The sequence below is a fragment of the Perna viridis genome, chromosome 6 (assembly GCF_037379345.1).
Source record: "Perna viridis isolate PV_CMFRI_1.1 ecotype Kerala chromosome 6, ASM3737934v1, whole genome shotgun sequence".
Lineage (NCBI taxonomy): Eukaryota > Metazoa > Mollusca > Bivalvia > Mytilida > Mytilidae > Perna > Perna viridis.
The window spans coordinates 35,980,249-35,996,438 of NC_142450.1; the positions used below are offsets into that span (position 1 = coordinate 35,980,249).

At 33.3% G+C, this 16,190-nt stretch overlaps 2 protein-coding genes across 5 annotated transcripts in view; both read right to left on the reverse strand.

Moving 5' to 3' along the window:
- Nucleotides 1-13,597, reverse strand: part of LOC148614746 (uncharacterized) — a 52,147-nt gene extending 38,550 nt beyond the window's left edge. For all 4 annotated transcript variants that reach the window (XR_015923772.1, XM_088589072.1, XM_088589073.1 and 1 more), the window contains exons 1-8: nucleotides 13,016-13,597; nucleotides 6,343-6,998; nucleotides 5,016-5,184; nucleotides 3,424-3,683; nucleotides 2,356-2,449; nucleotides 1,414-1,493; nucleotides 590-997; nucleotides 67-165 (exon numbers count right to left, since the gene is read on the reverse strand). Coding sequence is in view for 3 of the 4 variants with exons in the window: in XM_088589072.1 (XP_088445198.1) it covers nucleotides 67-165; nucleotides 590-997; nucleotides 1,414-1,493; nucleotides 2,356-2,449; nucleotides 3,424-3,683; nucleotides 5,016-5,184; nucleotides 6,343-6,998; nucleotides 13,016-13,484 (2,235 nt within the window). In the remaining variant the exon portion in view is untranslated. The remainder of the gene's footprint in view (nucleotides 1-66; nucleotides 166-589; nucleotides 998-1,413; nucleotides 1,494-2,355; nucleotides 2,450-3,423; nucleotides 3,684-5,015; nucleotides 5,185-6,342; nucleotides 6,999-13,015) is intronic.
- Nucleotides 8,370-10,151, reverse strand: LOC148614747 (uncharacterized). Its single transcript, XM_088589075.1, has 2 exons — nucleotides 9,893-10,151; nucleotides 8,370-9,665 (listed from the first exon to the last, which is right to left on the reverse strand). Exon 2 carries the CDS (start codon nucleotides 9,432-9,434, stop codon nucleotides 8,910-8,912), a length of 525 nt encoding a protein of 174 aa, XP_088445201.1. The 5' UTR covers nucleotides 9,435-9,665; nucleotides 9,893-10,151; the 3' UTR covers nucleotides 8,370-8,909.
- Nucleotides 13,598-16,190: the final 2,593 nt, after the last annotated feature.

Sequence of the window (16,190 nt, forward strand, 5' to 3'; positions counted from 1 at the left end):
GGATATCTAGTATTTAAAACTATAAAAAATAAAATACATTTATCTATAAAGTAAAGAGAAACTTACTTTAATTCTGTAAGGTCTGGCTTCTTTTGTTGTTTTAATTTCTGGAAGACTTGGACTCTGACCTCTGGATGTTGATGGAGTTGACTGGTTGGATGTTGACTATTGCAAAGATAAAGAGATCAAGAAATGATATGGTAAAAAAAATATTTTCCAAGAAACATTGTCCATATCCATTTGTTCTGTAAAATCTTTTATATGGTAGAAACTATAAAAATAAGTTTTCTATCAATATCATCTCTGCAGAAAACAATATTATCTTAACCATAAACTTTTAATGTCAGAAAATATGATATGAAATAAAGTTACATAAAAAAAATGACAGTATTGAAATTGCAAGAGAAATACCACAGTAGACCCTAATGGCTAAAATGTTATATTCTGAGACCATTATATTGCCAATATTTTCAGTAATGGGACCTTAAATAGAAAAAAATCAGACAAATAGAATAAGGGAAAATGTTAATATACAATTCAAAGATAAAATTTCTAACTTTATTCAACTTGTTGGTGTATTACAACTTACATCATTTTTCAAAGCTACAATTCTCCTTCTTGCCATGGACTGTAGTAACTTTGCCCTTAATAATGCTTCTTCATCATCATTTTCCTCATTGGCTTTCTCCTCGGGTGGTGGTGGAGGTGGCTGTTCATCACCTGGTGGCATTCCTGGAGGTAATGGAGGTGGTGGTGGAGGTGGGATAATTTCTCCTGGTGGCAATGGTGGGAAATCCTCTTCTGGTAATGGAGGAGGTCCATCATGTGGAAGAGGAGGCAATTCTTCTGGTGGTGGAGGTGGAGGCAGCCAGTCAGGGGGTAAAGGAGGAGGAAGAGGGGGTGGAAAAGGAGGCTCAGCAGACTCTAAAAACGGTATTTCTCTGTTATGGTCCATCCAACTGTAGGCAGGGAATTGAGGATCTGGTATGTACATGGCCTGAAATTATAATAGTATACAATACTATGTACCATAACCCACAGATCATGTTTTATAAAAAGGATTGCTCCATTTCATAGTTCTTTTATTCCAAATGCACTTGATGCAGAATTTTTACAAAATTAGAGCTTGTTTTTTTATTCAACTTTTACTTCATCTGAAAAAGTAGATTCAATTCACTACTCTCTTCAAACTGTTATATATCAATGGTGACAAAACAATTTTGGAAGTGATTTCAGTGAATTTCTTAATCATGTCAAACATGCCTTACATATAAAGAGGAAATGATTCATTACAAAATGTTTTCACAAAAATGTTTTAAATTTCGAAGATTATTTTCCATATACGTCTATTGCTACTATGCAAATATGCATCTTGGATTTTTATTTATTTTGAACTTTTTTTTTTTGCCCTACCATCATTTGCTGTTGTTGTTGGAAGTTGAGAAATTCCTGCTCCATCTGTAAATCCTCTATCCCTCTACCAATGTCAAGAGCTTAAATACAAAATTTTTCATATTGTATAAATTTATCATACTATCATCATCTTCACACACAAATATACACATCTGTAACACTTTTTCATTGCAGGATAAGATATGTACATTGGTAAATGGTAATGGTGATGAATTTTATCCGTTATTTATATGTCAAAGTGAAGTAGTTGTCAGATTTTCACCAGATCACTATATCAAATATCCAAGTTTAGTTAAAATGGAAGGTTTGCTATCAATTTGTAACATTGAGGTTTACGAGCGACTTTGTATTTTTATAAAAAAGAATAGCTGCATTATTTTGAAACCATGCATAATTATATTGTCTATTGTTATTGTGAATACAATATTATTATTTTAATACGTTGAATGTATTATTTTATATGTACATATGACAATACTCTCATGTTACATATTCATTATGTCCGAGTTGTCTTATTAAATCTTGAAATCTACATTTTGTATGAGGAACTTGCTTGAAATAAATGTATCTATTTATGTGGTGGTATGACCAAGAACCATATATTCTTCCTTGAACTTAATTGACTCCAATAGTATTAATCAAACAATATATTTACTTAAGCTTCCTGAATCATTTTTCAAAAGAATTTTCTTACTTAGTTCTCTATTGATGCTTCTGTTACCATAATACACATGATAGTCATGTGTTCCAGAGAATGTAAATAACTATACCATCTGTTTAGGTAAAGTTACCTGCTCCTCTGATTGTTAGTATATCACCTGTGTAACGACATAAAAGTCACATGACAGTAATGTCTACTGCAGGTGATTATTTTGCAAATTGATTTATGATTATTATATAACAATTTGCAATTTACATGTATCATTCAGACTTATAAAGTACCTGGTGAGCCTGGGTCACTGTCCATATCCATTTCCACAGGTTCATAATTATCTTGTAGAGACTCTGTTTCTCTTTTTCTCTTAGCTGGTGGCTTCTGCCAAAATCAGATCAAATCTCTATATAATATTGTGGAAGGATTTTTATAGAATGGAAGTTGTGATTTCTCCAAAACCTTATTATTTTTCTCCTAAACCCAAAGCTGTCCAACAATTCAGTTGTTCAAGAGCAACTCATAAAAAACATCAAAATATTCAATGGTGAACAGATCCTGGTATTTCATGGAAATAGAAAGATTTTAAACTCATTCGCTACTATTCAAAGAGCACTCATGGAACCCTTTATCTTAAAATGAAACCATTTTAAATTCCATAAGTCAATTAAAATTCTCTTAACACCTGCTAAACCTTAATTTTTTTTTTCTTCAAAAACATGACTTAATGATTTGTTTGTAACCATTTCAAATATTGTGAAACTTATATGCACTGATATTTCATTTCCTTCAACAAAAAGAGACGTTTTTTTCACATCATCAAGGTTCAATAAGAGATTAGAGTTTGGTATCATTCAAGATAGGCCATATAAACATTGTTTTAAACCTACTAACCTTTCTTACAACACATGATGTTAAATCTAAGCAATACACTTAAGACAATCTGTATAGTTTCCCATATAATGAAAATGATCCATTAAATCATTAACTTTGTGTGATTTTAACATAGGTTCTATGGAGAAATTCATCATACATAGAGATAATATGTAGCCAAAATTTATAGAAAATTCAGAGAACCTGTAGAAGTAAAAACCTCTGAGGCCAAGAAAAAAAATGTTGGTTTAAGATTACCCTACCTACCCTATTTTTTTTCTGCCTAACCCAGCACATATTATTAGTATTTTTCATCAAAAGCCAATAAACTATCATTTTTAGATGAGCAATGGAAAGGTGAAGAAATCCTCCAATATGTGTCTATATAAAATAACATGATTTTACCAACCTACCTACCCTATTTTTCTCATCTAATGTAACCATAAACATACATATTTTTTTTCTTGGTGTAATAATATACCAACCCTCTGATACCCAGCCAAATCTATACTATCAAGGGCTTTCTTGTCTCCCAACATCAGAAGGAATCTCTTCACTTGTTCCTTGGCATCATCTAGTGTTAATATTTTCTGGATTTCTCTTCTTTTCTTGTCATCATCTCTTCTCTTCTCTATGTCTTCCCTTTCACGTCGTCTTCGTCTGTCTGCTGAATTTCTTCTTGGATTTTCTTGTGGACCCCTACGCTGCTGATGCCTTGATTTTTTAGGTTTTTGTGGAAAATTTTCTTTATGAAAAAAAGGAAGTAAATTCATACAGACCATTTTTAAATAAACCAATAGTTGTATATGATTTTTTTCCAACTACAGTCAAACTATGTTAAGTCAAATCAAAGGGACCAAAAATGTTCCAGTCATCTGAGGTTGAGTATAAACTGGAAATTGTATGGTTGATGAAAGTTCCTGCATTTACATCATTTGTTGTGCATGTGCTTGTGTATGTACACATACTTCACTTTACACAGTACTTTGTAATGCCTTGCCTTTCATATCGGAAGATATTTTTTATATGTTGTATATAACATACTGAATGGCACAGAGTGTTTTAGTGAAATTTTCTTTTCATTTTTTCAATATAGTAAACATCGTAAGTTCATAACATGCTGTTTTGCATGACTCACAATCAGGAGTATCATCAAACCATATGCTCTACATTACAACAATAAAATTTCAGATTCACTAGAAAAACGAAAGCAGTCGTTGAAATACACTTACATGTACCATGGTCTGTTTGATATTTAATTAGTCAGATACCATTACAATTCATCTGTATTTTAAATTTTTTTATTTTATCAAAATATCAAAATATTCGATATCACTGTTAGTGTGGATTCTGATGTGTAATCAATAATTAATTATTTCTTTTCACTACATGCTCAATTTTGCAATCATTTTTCCGACTAATTAATTGACTTGGATTGATTGATTGATTGTTGGGGTTTAGGTTGACTTCAAGACATCAGGGTTAATTACCCTCAAAGTCCTATTGAAGGGATTGATTGATTACCTCAAGTTATCCGACATTTCGATTCATCCGAGTTCAAGTCATCCAAGGTAAAATTGTATTGGAGTAAGGGTAGTTTTTCTGGGACTTAGTAATTATTTCGAGTTATCAGAGATTTCTACTAATCTGAGTTTGACACATCGAGGTTCGACTGTATTGAGCTATTCATATTATCTTTTATGAGATAGCAAGATACATCATGTCTTATAGGAAAAATAAACTAGTGGGAATAATTGTCATATATAAAAGCAATTCTTGAAGATCTGGTCTGATAAAAGGTAAACCAACTATAAGGTACATACAGAAATTAATTGCCATAATAATTATGGCTAAAAATTAAAAGTTGATACTTAATGACCGGCTTTTTGATTTTTATGTCACTTGAAAACTGAATTAATACAAACTGGCATCAGTAAATTGGAAATATTCATTTAGGAACTTCTCTGAACAAACTCAACTTAAATGTACATTTATTCTTAAAATCCAGTAAAAATATTTGAAAAATTTGATTGTAATAACAATTGATATAAAAAATGAAGATGACGATTTTCCATACTTTCATTTCTTCTTAGAGCATTTGACATTCTCCTTGGCTGCATTGCACCTCTTTCACTTCTACCCGTGGTTGGAGAAGATGACTTCTCAGCCAGTGACAGTGTTGACTGGAGAGCCATTTTTCTCAATTCAAGTTCATCCAGTTCTTCTTCATCTAAATCTTGACTATCCTTTAAAGACAAAAACAACCTAATTAAGCACATAAAATACTGCATGAACTGATAATCAAATGCGTAAATTCAGTCTTCACAACTAACTATCCAGTTCACAGGCCCAAAGTACATTTTTCAGAAATTTTTATTTAGTGACTTTTGGTCTGTTGTAGCTTATTTTACATGCCCATCTCCATTTTGACAAGCCTGGGACTACTGCTTAACCATGAAGACCGTGGTTAAATACAACTACTGCCAACGGATGCATAATTTACAGTTTTCCTTCTCTTAAGTTTTTATATATACATGTAACCTAAATCTATTTGGTTTACAACATTGCATATGCAGATCATCTTTGTTTCTTCTTTCCAGGTTCTGGCCATATATTTGGATTCTGACAATATTCAGTTATCAAATTTAAGGGGAAATACTTGCTAAATGCAAAGTTGAAATCAATTTTGCTAGCAGAAATTATATTCAATCCCTGATATTTGGTACAAGTATGGACTCTATATCTAAGCTTGATTAAATTTGATTGAGATCAAAATTGTAACCTGGTATAAAAGTGAAAAAAAAATTTGGGATATCGGAGATGTCAATTTTTATGAAATCCTCAAAAATTTTAATTTTGGTCCTAAATGCACTCTAAAATGAAATAGGGCTCAAAGTAAACAAATTTGAACATATATTTTGATTCAAAATGTTATAAACTTCCAGATGTCAAGAAGTGAGTGAAGAAATCATCAATTTATTTTATGAATAGGCTAGTGTCCTGCTATCAGCCAGAAAAAAAATAGGGTCTGCGGGTCAGAAAATAATTTTATTTTAAAAATTTTTGTCTGACATTTTTATACATGTGCTTTAGCAGTAATACAATTTTACTCATACAATGTCTTTTATCTTTTGTTACACACTCCGAACTTACTGCTCTTTAAGTTCATATATATACATTTAGGACATGTCTGGATAACAACACAATTAAAAGTACACATGTGGCCAATACCATTTTATCATACATACCAGTATAAATGCTGATACTGGAAGACAGTATTGAGAGAGCTGTGCAGTAAACATCAAAAATTCCAGAAAATCGAAGTTCAGAAAATTTAATTTTTTTTACCATATTGAGAAAAACTATATAAAAGGTCGATCAAGTTACCAAAAGCACAAATATACCTCAAGTTCTCCTTCCTCTTCCTCATCTCCTCCAACCTCATCAATTACGACTGAATCTTCCAATTCCATATTCTGTTCATTAGAATCATTTTGATCTTCATGTATACTGCCAGAATCATCATGGTTATATGTATACCCTTCTTTTTGCTCACTTGAGCCATTTAGCTTTTCTTTACTTTCACATTGCACATTTATGCCTATTTCATCAGTTTTGGTAAAACCAGCATCTTCCACCTTTTCAACATGACTATCCTCATTGAGGTCATCATCTAAAACAATTACTTCAGGAGGAGGTGGCTCAATAATTATTATATCACTGTCATTGCTTGTATTTTCTAAAGCCTCATCCTCCTCTTTTTCATTTGAAATATATGTTTCATGATTATCAGATGCTTTTTCAATATCGCTTTCAATGTTCTTACTTGCAGATCTATCACATTGGACATTTCTATTCATTTGAGGTATAGGATTACTGAATTGGTTTTGTGAATTCAATTCAACCATAGTTTTACTTTTCTGTTTGGCCTGTTCTATTTGTTTCATTCTATCTTCAACATCTTTTAATGCTTTTTTGTAATCCTGAGCATCATCAACTGAATTAGTCCTTTTAGTCTCTCTACCAGATTTTGCATTCCTTAAGTTAGTTTTCTCCCAGACTATGATCATTAAGGAAATGTTTTGAATGTATTAATATGTTTTTTATTTGTTTTATTCATTTTTCAGTTAGGCACTAAGTCCTACATGTACATGTTTTGTGTCCTTCTGAAAGTATGCTAGTGAGAAATGACACAAAACAATTAAGGAAAACCGGAGGCCTATTGCAGTGTTCTAGGTTCCCATTACCAGTCACCAAAGATACAAAAAATGTACATGTAGGTTAAATTTTCATACGGGAAAGTTACTTGTAATCCACTTTTCTGTTGGCAAGCAGAAAACTTTGATTTCTTTCAGTTTGGAAAGCAGACATTGATTGTGTGAAAGTTTATACTTATTTGCAGCTTTCCCTAGAAACTGAGGTAATGAGGTAATTTTCATAAGCTTAAGTCAGAAATGAGAATTAGTATGAATTATGTTGATTATCATTTGTAATAGGACAGCATATTGATTAAGCAGCCTCTCGTCATTCTAGTTTCATTTACACATTTAGATTTTCCTTTATGTTTACAGCATAAAATACATGCACTAGTCAAAAAGCAGCTTTATAAAGACAGTGATTTTTTTCTATCCACCAAAAAAAATAAATAAAATAAAATAAAATAAAATAAAATAAACACTGTTATATATTATTTGATACACTAGTAATGAAAGTATGAATGGGATTTATTTCAGAGCTGTTAGAACAATTTAGCTTACTTATTTTAATGTCTTATGAAAGTTGTAAAGTCTTAGTTACAGTAGTACACCTTAAGAGTATGGATTCTCAAACTCCCATTTCAGAGTCACTTTTTGGAGTGAGTCCTGGAAATTCCCAAAAATGCCATGAAAAAAAACAAGAGGTGATCTTGGCATACTTCCTCCAAAAGGCAATAAAATACTCCAAAGCTGGGAGTTTTTTATTGCCCTGATATCCTTTAAAGTACCACCTACATCCTGTCTTACCTGTCAGGTGAACATGATTACAATACACAAGGTAATAAAATACTTGGAGTGACTCTGAAATACTCCCAAAAAGGCAATAAAATACTCCCAGATGGGTGAAATCACTTGGAGGATTTTAGTAGTGGACTCTGTTAAACTCTGTGATCCACTGGATACCGAAATAAAAGTAATCCTCCCTCTCTTGGTGAACTGTATATATAACTCCCTACAGTTAGCTGAGCATCAGAATAACAAAACAACTTCAAAAATTGAATTTTTAACACCCAACATAAAGATTTATAGGTAAACGGACGGAAAGTCACAGGACAAAATGTCACTGGACAAAAAGTCACAATTTCGGTAGGACAGAAAGTCACAAATCAGGAATAGGACAAAAAGTCACAAAACAATAAACAAACAACAATATAAGCACAGAAAGTCAATAAATAAAAAGTTTTGCAAGGTTTACTTTAAACACACAATATCACTTTGAGCATTTTGTTTAAACACACGAGTTCATTTTCACTATTGTCACTGTTTTAGCAAACACTGTTGAAAGTCTATTTAGTTAGAAACGTCTAATTCTGCACCTGCAGCTGTAGTACGTCTACCCAGGCAAATGTTGAAGGCGACACCATTCAGGAATTCTGGAACTGTCTTTCTGCCTGATACACGGTCTTGGCACAGATTCTGGAGTCGTTTCTGGAGATGAACTATCTTCTGCGGAACTCTCTTTGCTGGCTGTGTACCGATTAAGTCTTGGAGAACGATCGTTGTTACAATAGACTGCTCAAGCTGAAACCACTTGAGGACGGTCCAAATACTAGGATGAGACGTACCAACCAGTGTGTAGAACTTGTTATTCCAACCTTCGCAGACGTTGTTGGTTCTTGGGTTGCATTCCATAGTGGCTTTGTTGTCACTCCAAACAGCAGGCTGGAACATAGGCGGTGTACGGCGCATCATCAGCTGAGGTTGTTGGTCTGTGTTTAGTTGCTGTACTGGACGGTAGGTACCACCAATGTAGGTTGCGTCAAAGTAGTCGACTTAGTCTGCTGTCTCTGCTGGCCATCTTCAAAGACGGTTACCACTTTGGTGATGTTGATCTGTAGACCCATGTTTTTGCACTTGTCGATGATTGCTTGGAAGACTTCTTCATATGCTTGGCGTGACTTCTTCTGTAGTAGGCTGTAGACAAAAGTGATGAAGGTGTTGCTGAATGGTATTCTAATGGTGAAGATCTGCTTAAATAATGGTGGTGCTGTGTCGAAGGTACCATCCATGAATAGTGTGTCTGCTGCTGCTAGATGTCTAAGGTTGTCATCTGTTGCAAAGGCAACAATTCTGGTTCTGGCTTCCGGACCATTGTCGTGGAGGAGGAAAGTCTGCGGGTCGTCATCTACTGTAACTGATAACTCAGGTGGCACTGTAAGCTCTTGTAGAGATGCTGGAACAGGAAGTTGAGGTCTGCGACGTCTGATGGATCTTTTAACGTTGTCTTCTGTAGGAAGCATGGCTTTTACTGCATTGGATGTAGTTGATACACATTCTGCGAAGATCTGGTTGGGCTTGTTGAAAGTGGACTCTGCTTTGTGGTTCACGTTGTTGCGACATCTTATAAGATTTGCTGAGTCTTCTTGTGGTGCATGGTTATGTGGTTGACTTGGTACTGGATTCTCATTGTGTAGGTCTGTGGACAGGCTGCCTCTGCACCCCTGACTGGACTTTGAGGTGCACTTCCACCACTGCTTGGTATATCCAACAAAAAAGAAAAAAATAATACTTCAAAACAATCTTAATACCTTTTTCATAAAAATTAAATATTTGCCTGTAAACTTGAGCAAAACTCTTATTATTTTACCATAATTGAAAAAAAAAAACGATTTGAAAAAAAAATACACAACTAAAAATTAATCCCCCCAAAAATAAAAAAAAATATTTCTATTTCATATTTGCCTTAAAAATTACCAACATTTTATGATTTGTGACTTTTTGTCCTCAATTTCCACTGTGACTTTTTATCCTGTGACTTTTCGTCCGTGGCTTTTTGTCCGTGATTTTTTGTCCTGTGACTTTCCGTCCTACATTCGATTTATACATGAATGAATTACTGAACATCCAGTTTTTGTGCTACAGTCCTTGAACCAATCCTTGCAACCATTTGATGGATCGATGACCGATGACCAGTGACCGATATGATCGCAGTTTTGTTGTGTAAAATGACTTAAGATCTGTTTGAAATAAAAGAAATGTGAAATAAAAGTATAAATTGATGTTTAAATCTATTACATTATGTAAATATGTGTAAAATTGACAAAGAAAAAAAAAAATCATAAAATACAGTGACCGCTGTGTGGTCACATGATGCGATCACCGGTTTAATGGATCGGTTTGACGGATCAATGACTGACCGGAAACAGATCTGTGACCGATGACCGATCGCAATTTTTGTTGCACGGATCGGTTCAGGTACTGTACATGTAAATAAATAATTCGTTATATTCAAGGAGTCAGGTACACTTGTTACAATATTCCAATCATATAGTATCTTGTTACGAGTTAATGCAAGAATAGATATGCAGGGGCTGCTCTGGTTTCCAAAATTGTGTTGCCAGAATAATCGCCAGCTGCCAATATTCAGACATCAGAGCCAAAATGGGTGCCCCAAGAAATTATTCTAATTTTTTAAATATGACAGTATTAAGTCCACTGATGAGTTATCTGATGATAACTTATCATTGTTAATTCATCAAAATAACCCTTTCATTCATGACATACATGCACTCAAGATTCACTCTTGATGCAAGTATAAAGCAGGTTTTTAGCTCTAGTCCTAGCAGGCGAGTCTTAGTCAGGATCTAAAACCATTAGTCACTTTTCATATGCAAAATAATGAAGTACTACTCCAGAAACAGGTGTTTTATTTCTATCAAGGACTTTATTTTACTATGCTCATATACAATGCTCAATAATTTTAAAACATGTTGACCTCTGTCCTTTGTGGTCTAATTAAATTTAACTCAAAATATAATTTGATATTTTATTTATAAATTTTCAACAAACTTGATTCCTTTTTCAAGTGATAAAATTTCTAGCAAACTTCCATGGACCATTAATTGGATGCTTGTACGTAACAATGTGTACATGGCAATGAATGTGTTTACCTTTGACCAGATGATGAGAGTATTGACAGGCTCAATAATATATTTACATCTGACTGACACCTCCCATTAAGATATTGTGAGTCACGGTAAACTGGTCTAATGACCTTTGATTGGCTTCAGTCGTAAATTGGTTATGGTCAATTAATTCTGACTAGGTGTCAACACAATTGTTTAACTGGAGAGAATATCCACTGCTAACAAACTTACTGTCAATTTTACTATACAATACCTAGAAAATCCCCAACTGGCTATTTTTGTGGCCGGATCAAATAAAAAATTGCAAATTGTGACATTGGCGAAGCCCAGCAAGATCCATGGATATGATGAATATTTCAAAGAGACAACAACCCCACCGGAATGAAAAATGTCAGCTCAAGGCCACCACTTTCATTAGTGATGTCATCTTCACTAATTAGCATATCATTAACCATCATATTGGTTGGCAAATAAACATCTACATAAACAATATACAATTTCATGCTGTCCATGCTAATAATCTTATTTTTTTCAAAACTTAATAAATGTGTTATTTCATATCCAATTTAGGTTCTATAAAATGTTTCTTTTAAATTATTTTTCATATTTTGTATGTAAATGGATAAAGTCTTTAACTTGATACCTCTGTTTTCATATAAAATTGTTAACTGACCAAAAAAAAAAAAGTCTTGTTTCATGCTACCACCTAGAAAAAAATTGAGTTTAAAGGGATACAATCTAGACTTAAAGGAGACATGACACAAAAATTTCATTTTTTAACCTTTTATATTTAAAAAAACTAGAGTATGTTTAGACATGAGTATAACAAACATTTTCAGGTTAGCACTAAATAAAGTTAGAATGATTTATTTGTGTTATTACAGTGACCTAATTAATAAACATAAATGAAAACTGTAAGTAACACCCATTTACCTTATATGGAAGTGCTACATCACTGGTTCTCCATCTCCATTTGGGTGCATTGAAAATGTATACATGTGCCCGAAAAAATTAATAAATCTTCAAAAATAGCTTGTATATTTAATGCAGAGTGGTCCAATGATCTGTGTATGAGATAATACACAGATCATTGTTTAAGGAAATTTTTTTGGTACAAACAATATTTTTTTTAAAGGTCAGTTAAAATATTTAATTTTAGCAAAACAGATTTGGAACACGAGGAAGCTTCAGCACGAAACCTTTATGGGTTTTCAAATAGAATTATCAAAAACCAATAAAAAATAAACATGTTCGTATTATCCTATAGCTGTACTTATGGGGTACTGGTACACTTGTCAGGAGTAACATTCCATAAAATGGGGTGAAATCAATATTTTCCTTGAAGATCGAGATCGGAACAATTTAAATCTTAGAAAATAAATTTAATTTACTTTATGTAAAAAGTTCAATCGAACATGACAGAACATAATGAAATATTTTTATGTAATCTTCGAAAAGAAGTGGTGTCGTCTATCTGTGGAGTCTAGTCGTCACACATGTAAAAGTTCAATATTTCTGTCATTGTTTATCATTTTCCTCTTGAAGTAGTTTAAATTGATACAACTGTAAGTATATATTCGCTGGCAAACCAAAACTTTCAATATTTTCACTCTCATTTGAAGAAATTGTGTAAAAAGTGCAGAAGCCCCATGCATTTCAACCACTGGATCTATGAATTGAGAACCAATGACGTCGCACCATCACATGACCACATGTAGCCTAAATACTAAATATTTATTTAAAAAGTTGATGAAAAAGAGTTTTATTTGCAGTTAAGGAAACCAAAATAATTATTTAATTGTCTTAAAATATGAAAAAAGTTATGATTTAAAATTGATGCCTCATGCCACTTAATGGATTTTTTGCCAATCAAAACAGAATCAAAGATAACTGATAACATCATAAAGAACTCTCCTACAGTTGAAGAGGTAATAACAATAGTACGATAAGGATACATTTACTTGGTGTGGTTTTTGATGCATAGAAAGATGTTCCATCTTCAACATTATGACTACCCCTTTGATTTTGAAGGTTATATCTTCTTAATTTATCAGGATAATGTCTGGTGTCTCTCCTTTCTCTCTCTAAGCAACTGTCGCGTGAGTAATGTGGGTTTACCTGAATTCTGTCATATTGCAATGCATGTGATGGCCTATCATTTTGAGAATCATATGATTTATGCATAAGTAGGTGACCAGAGGAGTTACCACTATGAAATGTGGGTGGTTGGCTATTTCGCAACATATATCTATATTTATCATAAGAATCATGATTGTCTACGAAGCCTGGGTTTCTCTTTGATTCGTCACCACACCTGTCACGGGACTGCTTCGTTCTCATGTCTTGTTTGGCCAAACCTCCTTCAATTTCGTCATCGTCAGAAAGTTCTCCTTCTTCTTTGTCGTCATTAGCACAATTTTCCATATTATTTAAGTGAAAACTGTATGAATTGCCCTAAAACAGCTCAAAAGTTCATCTACAAAATGAAAAATGACGAAATTTCACGGATAATGGCGTAGCTAATAAAGGGAAGTGACTCAAACCGTCACACAAAATCAATCTCAATACACAATTCTTTTTATATACAATATAGCAATCGGCAATAATGGACGTTTACGGGATATTATATTAGCAGGAACTTCTGATTAGTTCACACTTTCAAACATACGGCAGCAACTATTGAACCATCTGATTTTTTTAGGGCTATGGATTTTTTTTCTGGGAATCATTATGTTCCCTTTGGTGAAAGAGTAACCAAGGGGACCAAGTTTCGAGCAGAAATAATAAGAATTCAATCCAAGGTTAAACACTGGTCAGGAAAAACACAACAAAGAACATGAAATAATCAAAACAACATGTACAAAGAAAACAAAGGAAATGAGCAACTCATACTCCACCAAAAACTCAGAACATGGACCAGGTGCACTGGTTGGGTAAGCATACCATGCTTTTCTGGAAACACCCGATGAGTTGCTGATAAAATATCAAGTCCATGGTAGACCAGAAAGAAATGGAAAACTATGACACTGTAAACAACAACAATTTCAAAAAGGTTGAATTACATTTCTTCAAATTTAAGCATCCATGCACTGTAAATGAGTTTGTACTAGTATATAATTGTATTGTATTGGCAGTATTGCTAAGCTATGAAAAGCAGAGAAGAAAACAAATAATTTTGCTTTCACATTGCTGAAGTAATATTTTTATTCCTAAAAAATTGCAAAAAGAAACCATACCCAACCCTCCAAAGAAAATCAATTGGTTGCTGCCTAACTAAAGTATGCACACAACTTATTTTTAGAAAAAAATGTCTTTTCGTTGTTTTTAGAAAAGCAGAGGGAGCTTATCCTCCTGGTGAACCTGATCCATGCTCCCAGGTTTTAGTGGAGTGTGAAAATATATATATATAGTGGATTTATAAAAGAGAAGAGACAAAGTTTTTTTTTCCTCTAAGGGGATGATTATTTGATTCGGAAGGGGGTGGGGGCAAATTTTATTGGGTTATAATATTTATTACTGAAATCTTATGGGTCAGAAAATTTATTTTCAAGCACATAGGGGAAAAATTATTCATATCCATTTCATTGTATGCTGTATCTGTACTGAGGTCAGAAAATTTATTTATTTATTTTCTAGGTGTAGGCCAGAATATTTATTTCAACTTTTTTCAGGCCAGAATATTTACAACTGTATTTCCAAAAATTGCTAGGCCCCCTCCCAATCGAATGGTCATCCCTTAACCAGTTTATGCGTTAAGAAGGAAAGTAAGTATAGGAAAGGTGAAAACTCTACCCTTTCAACACACACATACACACTTACACACTATTAAGTACTTGAAATGTTGATTAACACATCTTGCAGACAACTTTGTATAGATTGAGATGCTATCTTTTCCAATTAGGGCAAAGCCGCATAATATACTTTCTAAAACCAATGGCCGCTGTGATGAAAATAGGTTCTTGGGTCGAGGGGTCAAAAGTTAAAACAAACCAGCATGTGTAAAAATGAACTTTTACTATGATTGTCCTTAAAAACATCCACAATGCATCAAACAGTTAGAAAACATCACAACACATGAGCTTTGAGTCATCTCCATTTCTGTGCTTTTTCTCCGACTCTCTTGACAAAGTCAAATCATCAATGTATCCAAAATATGGGAAACAACATCAATGATGGCATAAATATAGAGCAGAATGGCATGAGAGAGACCCAGATTTACAACAGACTCTAAAAAAATAAATTGATGGAATAATTAATATACAATTATAGACCTAATTAATGTTGTCCTCCCTAAGATTTTTAAAGGTGTCACTAGAACAGTAGGAAATACTGTTTTGTTTATTCCTTGATTCCTCTTGAAATTATTTTTTTTATGTTTCAATTGCCATGCATGCCTGCCCTGTGGTGTGAGGGTTTCCTCATCAATCATTGAAGACCCATGGGTGGTCTTGAGCTGGCATTTTTCGTCCCTATGGCGTTGTTGTCTATCTGACATATCCACCATATCTGTTCTCGTTATATGTATCAAGTTCCCTACCTGATTTCCATGTCTTAAGTTTGGACATACCATCATTTCACTGTCATACCATATAAATGATGCTGAATTTCTTTTGATCACATACCTGATTTTTTAGGTGGGGGTAAAGGTTGATATTTTTCATAAGTAACTTTTTAAAATGGGATTTTGTCCCGTATATTTTCATTTATAGCTGGATAGCATGATTCAACACACAGAATTATACTTTTGCCACTGAGGATAGAAACCTAAACTCCTGTGATAGTTTGCTGACAAATTGATTCAGCCAAAGAATTAATATTAAGTCAAGTCAATTAACTGGCTATATAAATCTACCAGTACCAGGTTGGCTCCCCTGCCAAACATTGTTAGTAGCATTAGAATCTAAGATTTTCTTGGAGAGGTGCATATTATATTAGTAATACATAATATATAACATACATTGTATTCCATACTTATAATACATAAATTAATGAACTCAAGTAAGGGCTAATTTAAAAACAAAAAAGCCAGACAAGATAAAGGTAATGTCCTTAAAAAGCACATGTTAACAAATAGATCAAAGAATAAAACCATTTATTGCGTAATAAAACCGCATTGATGATGATTAGACC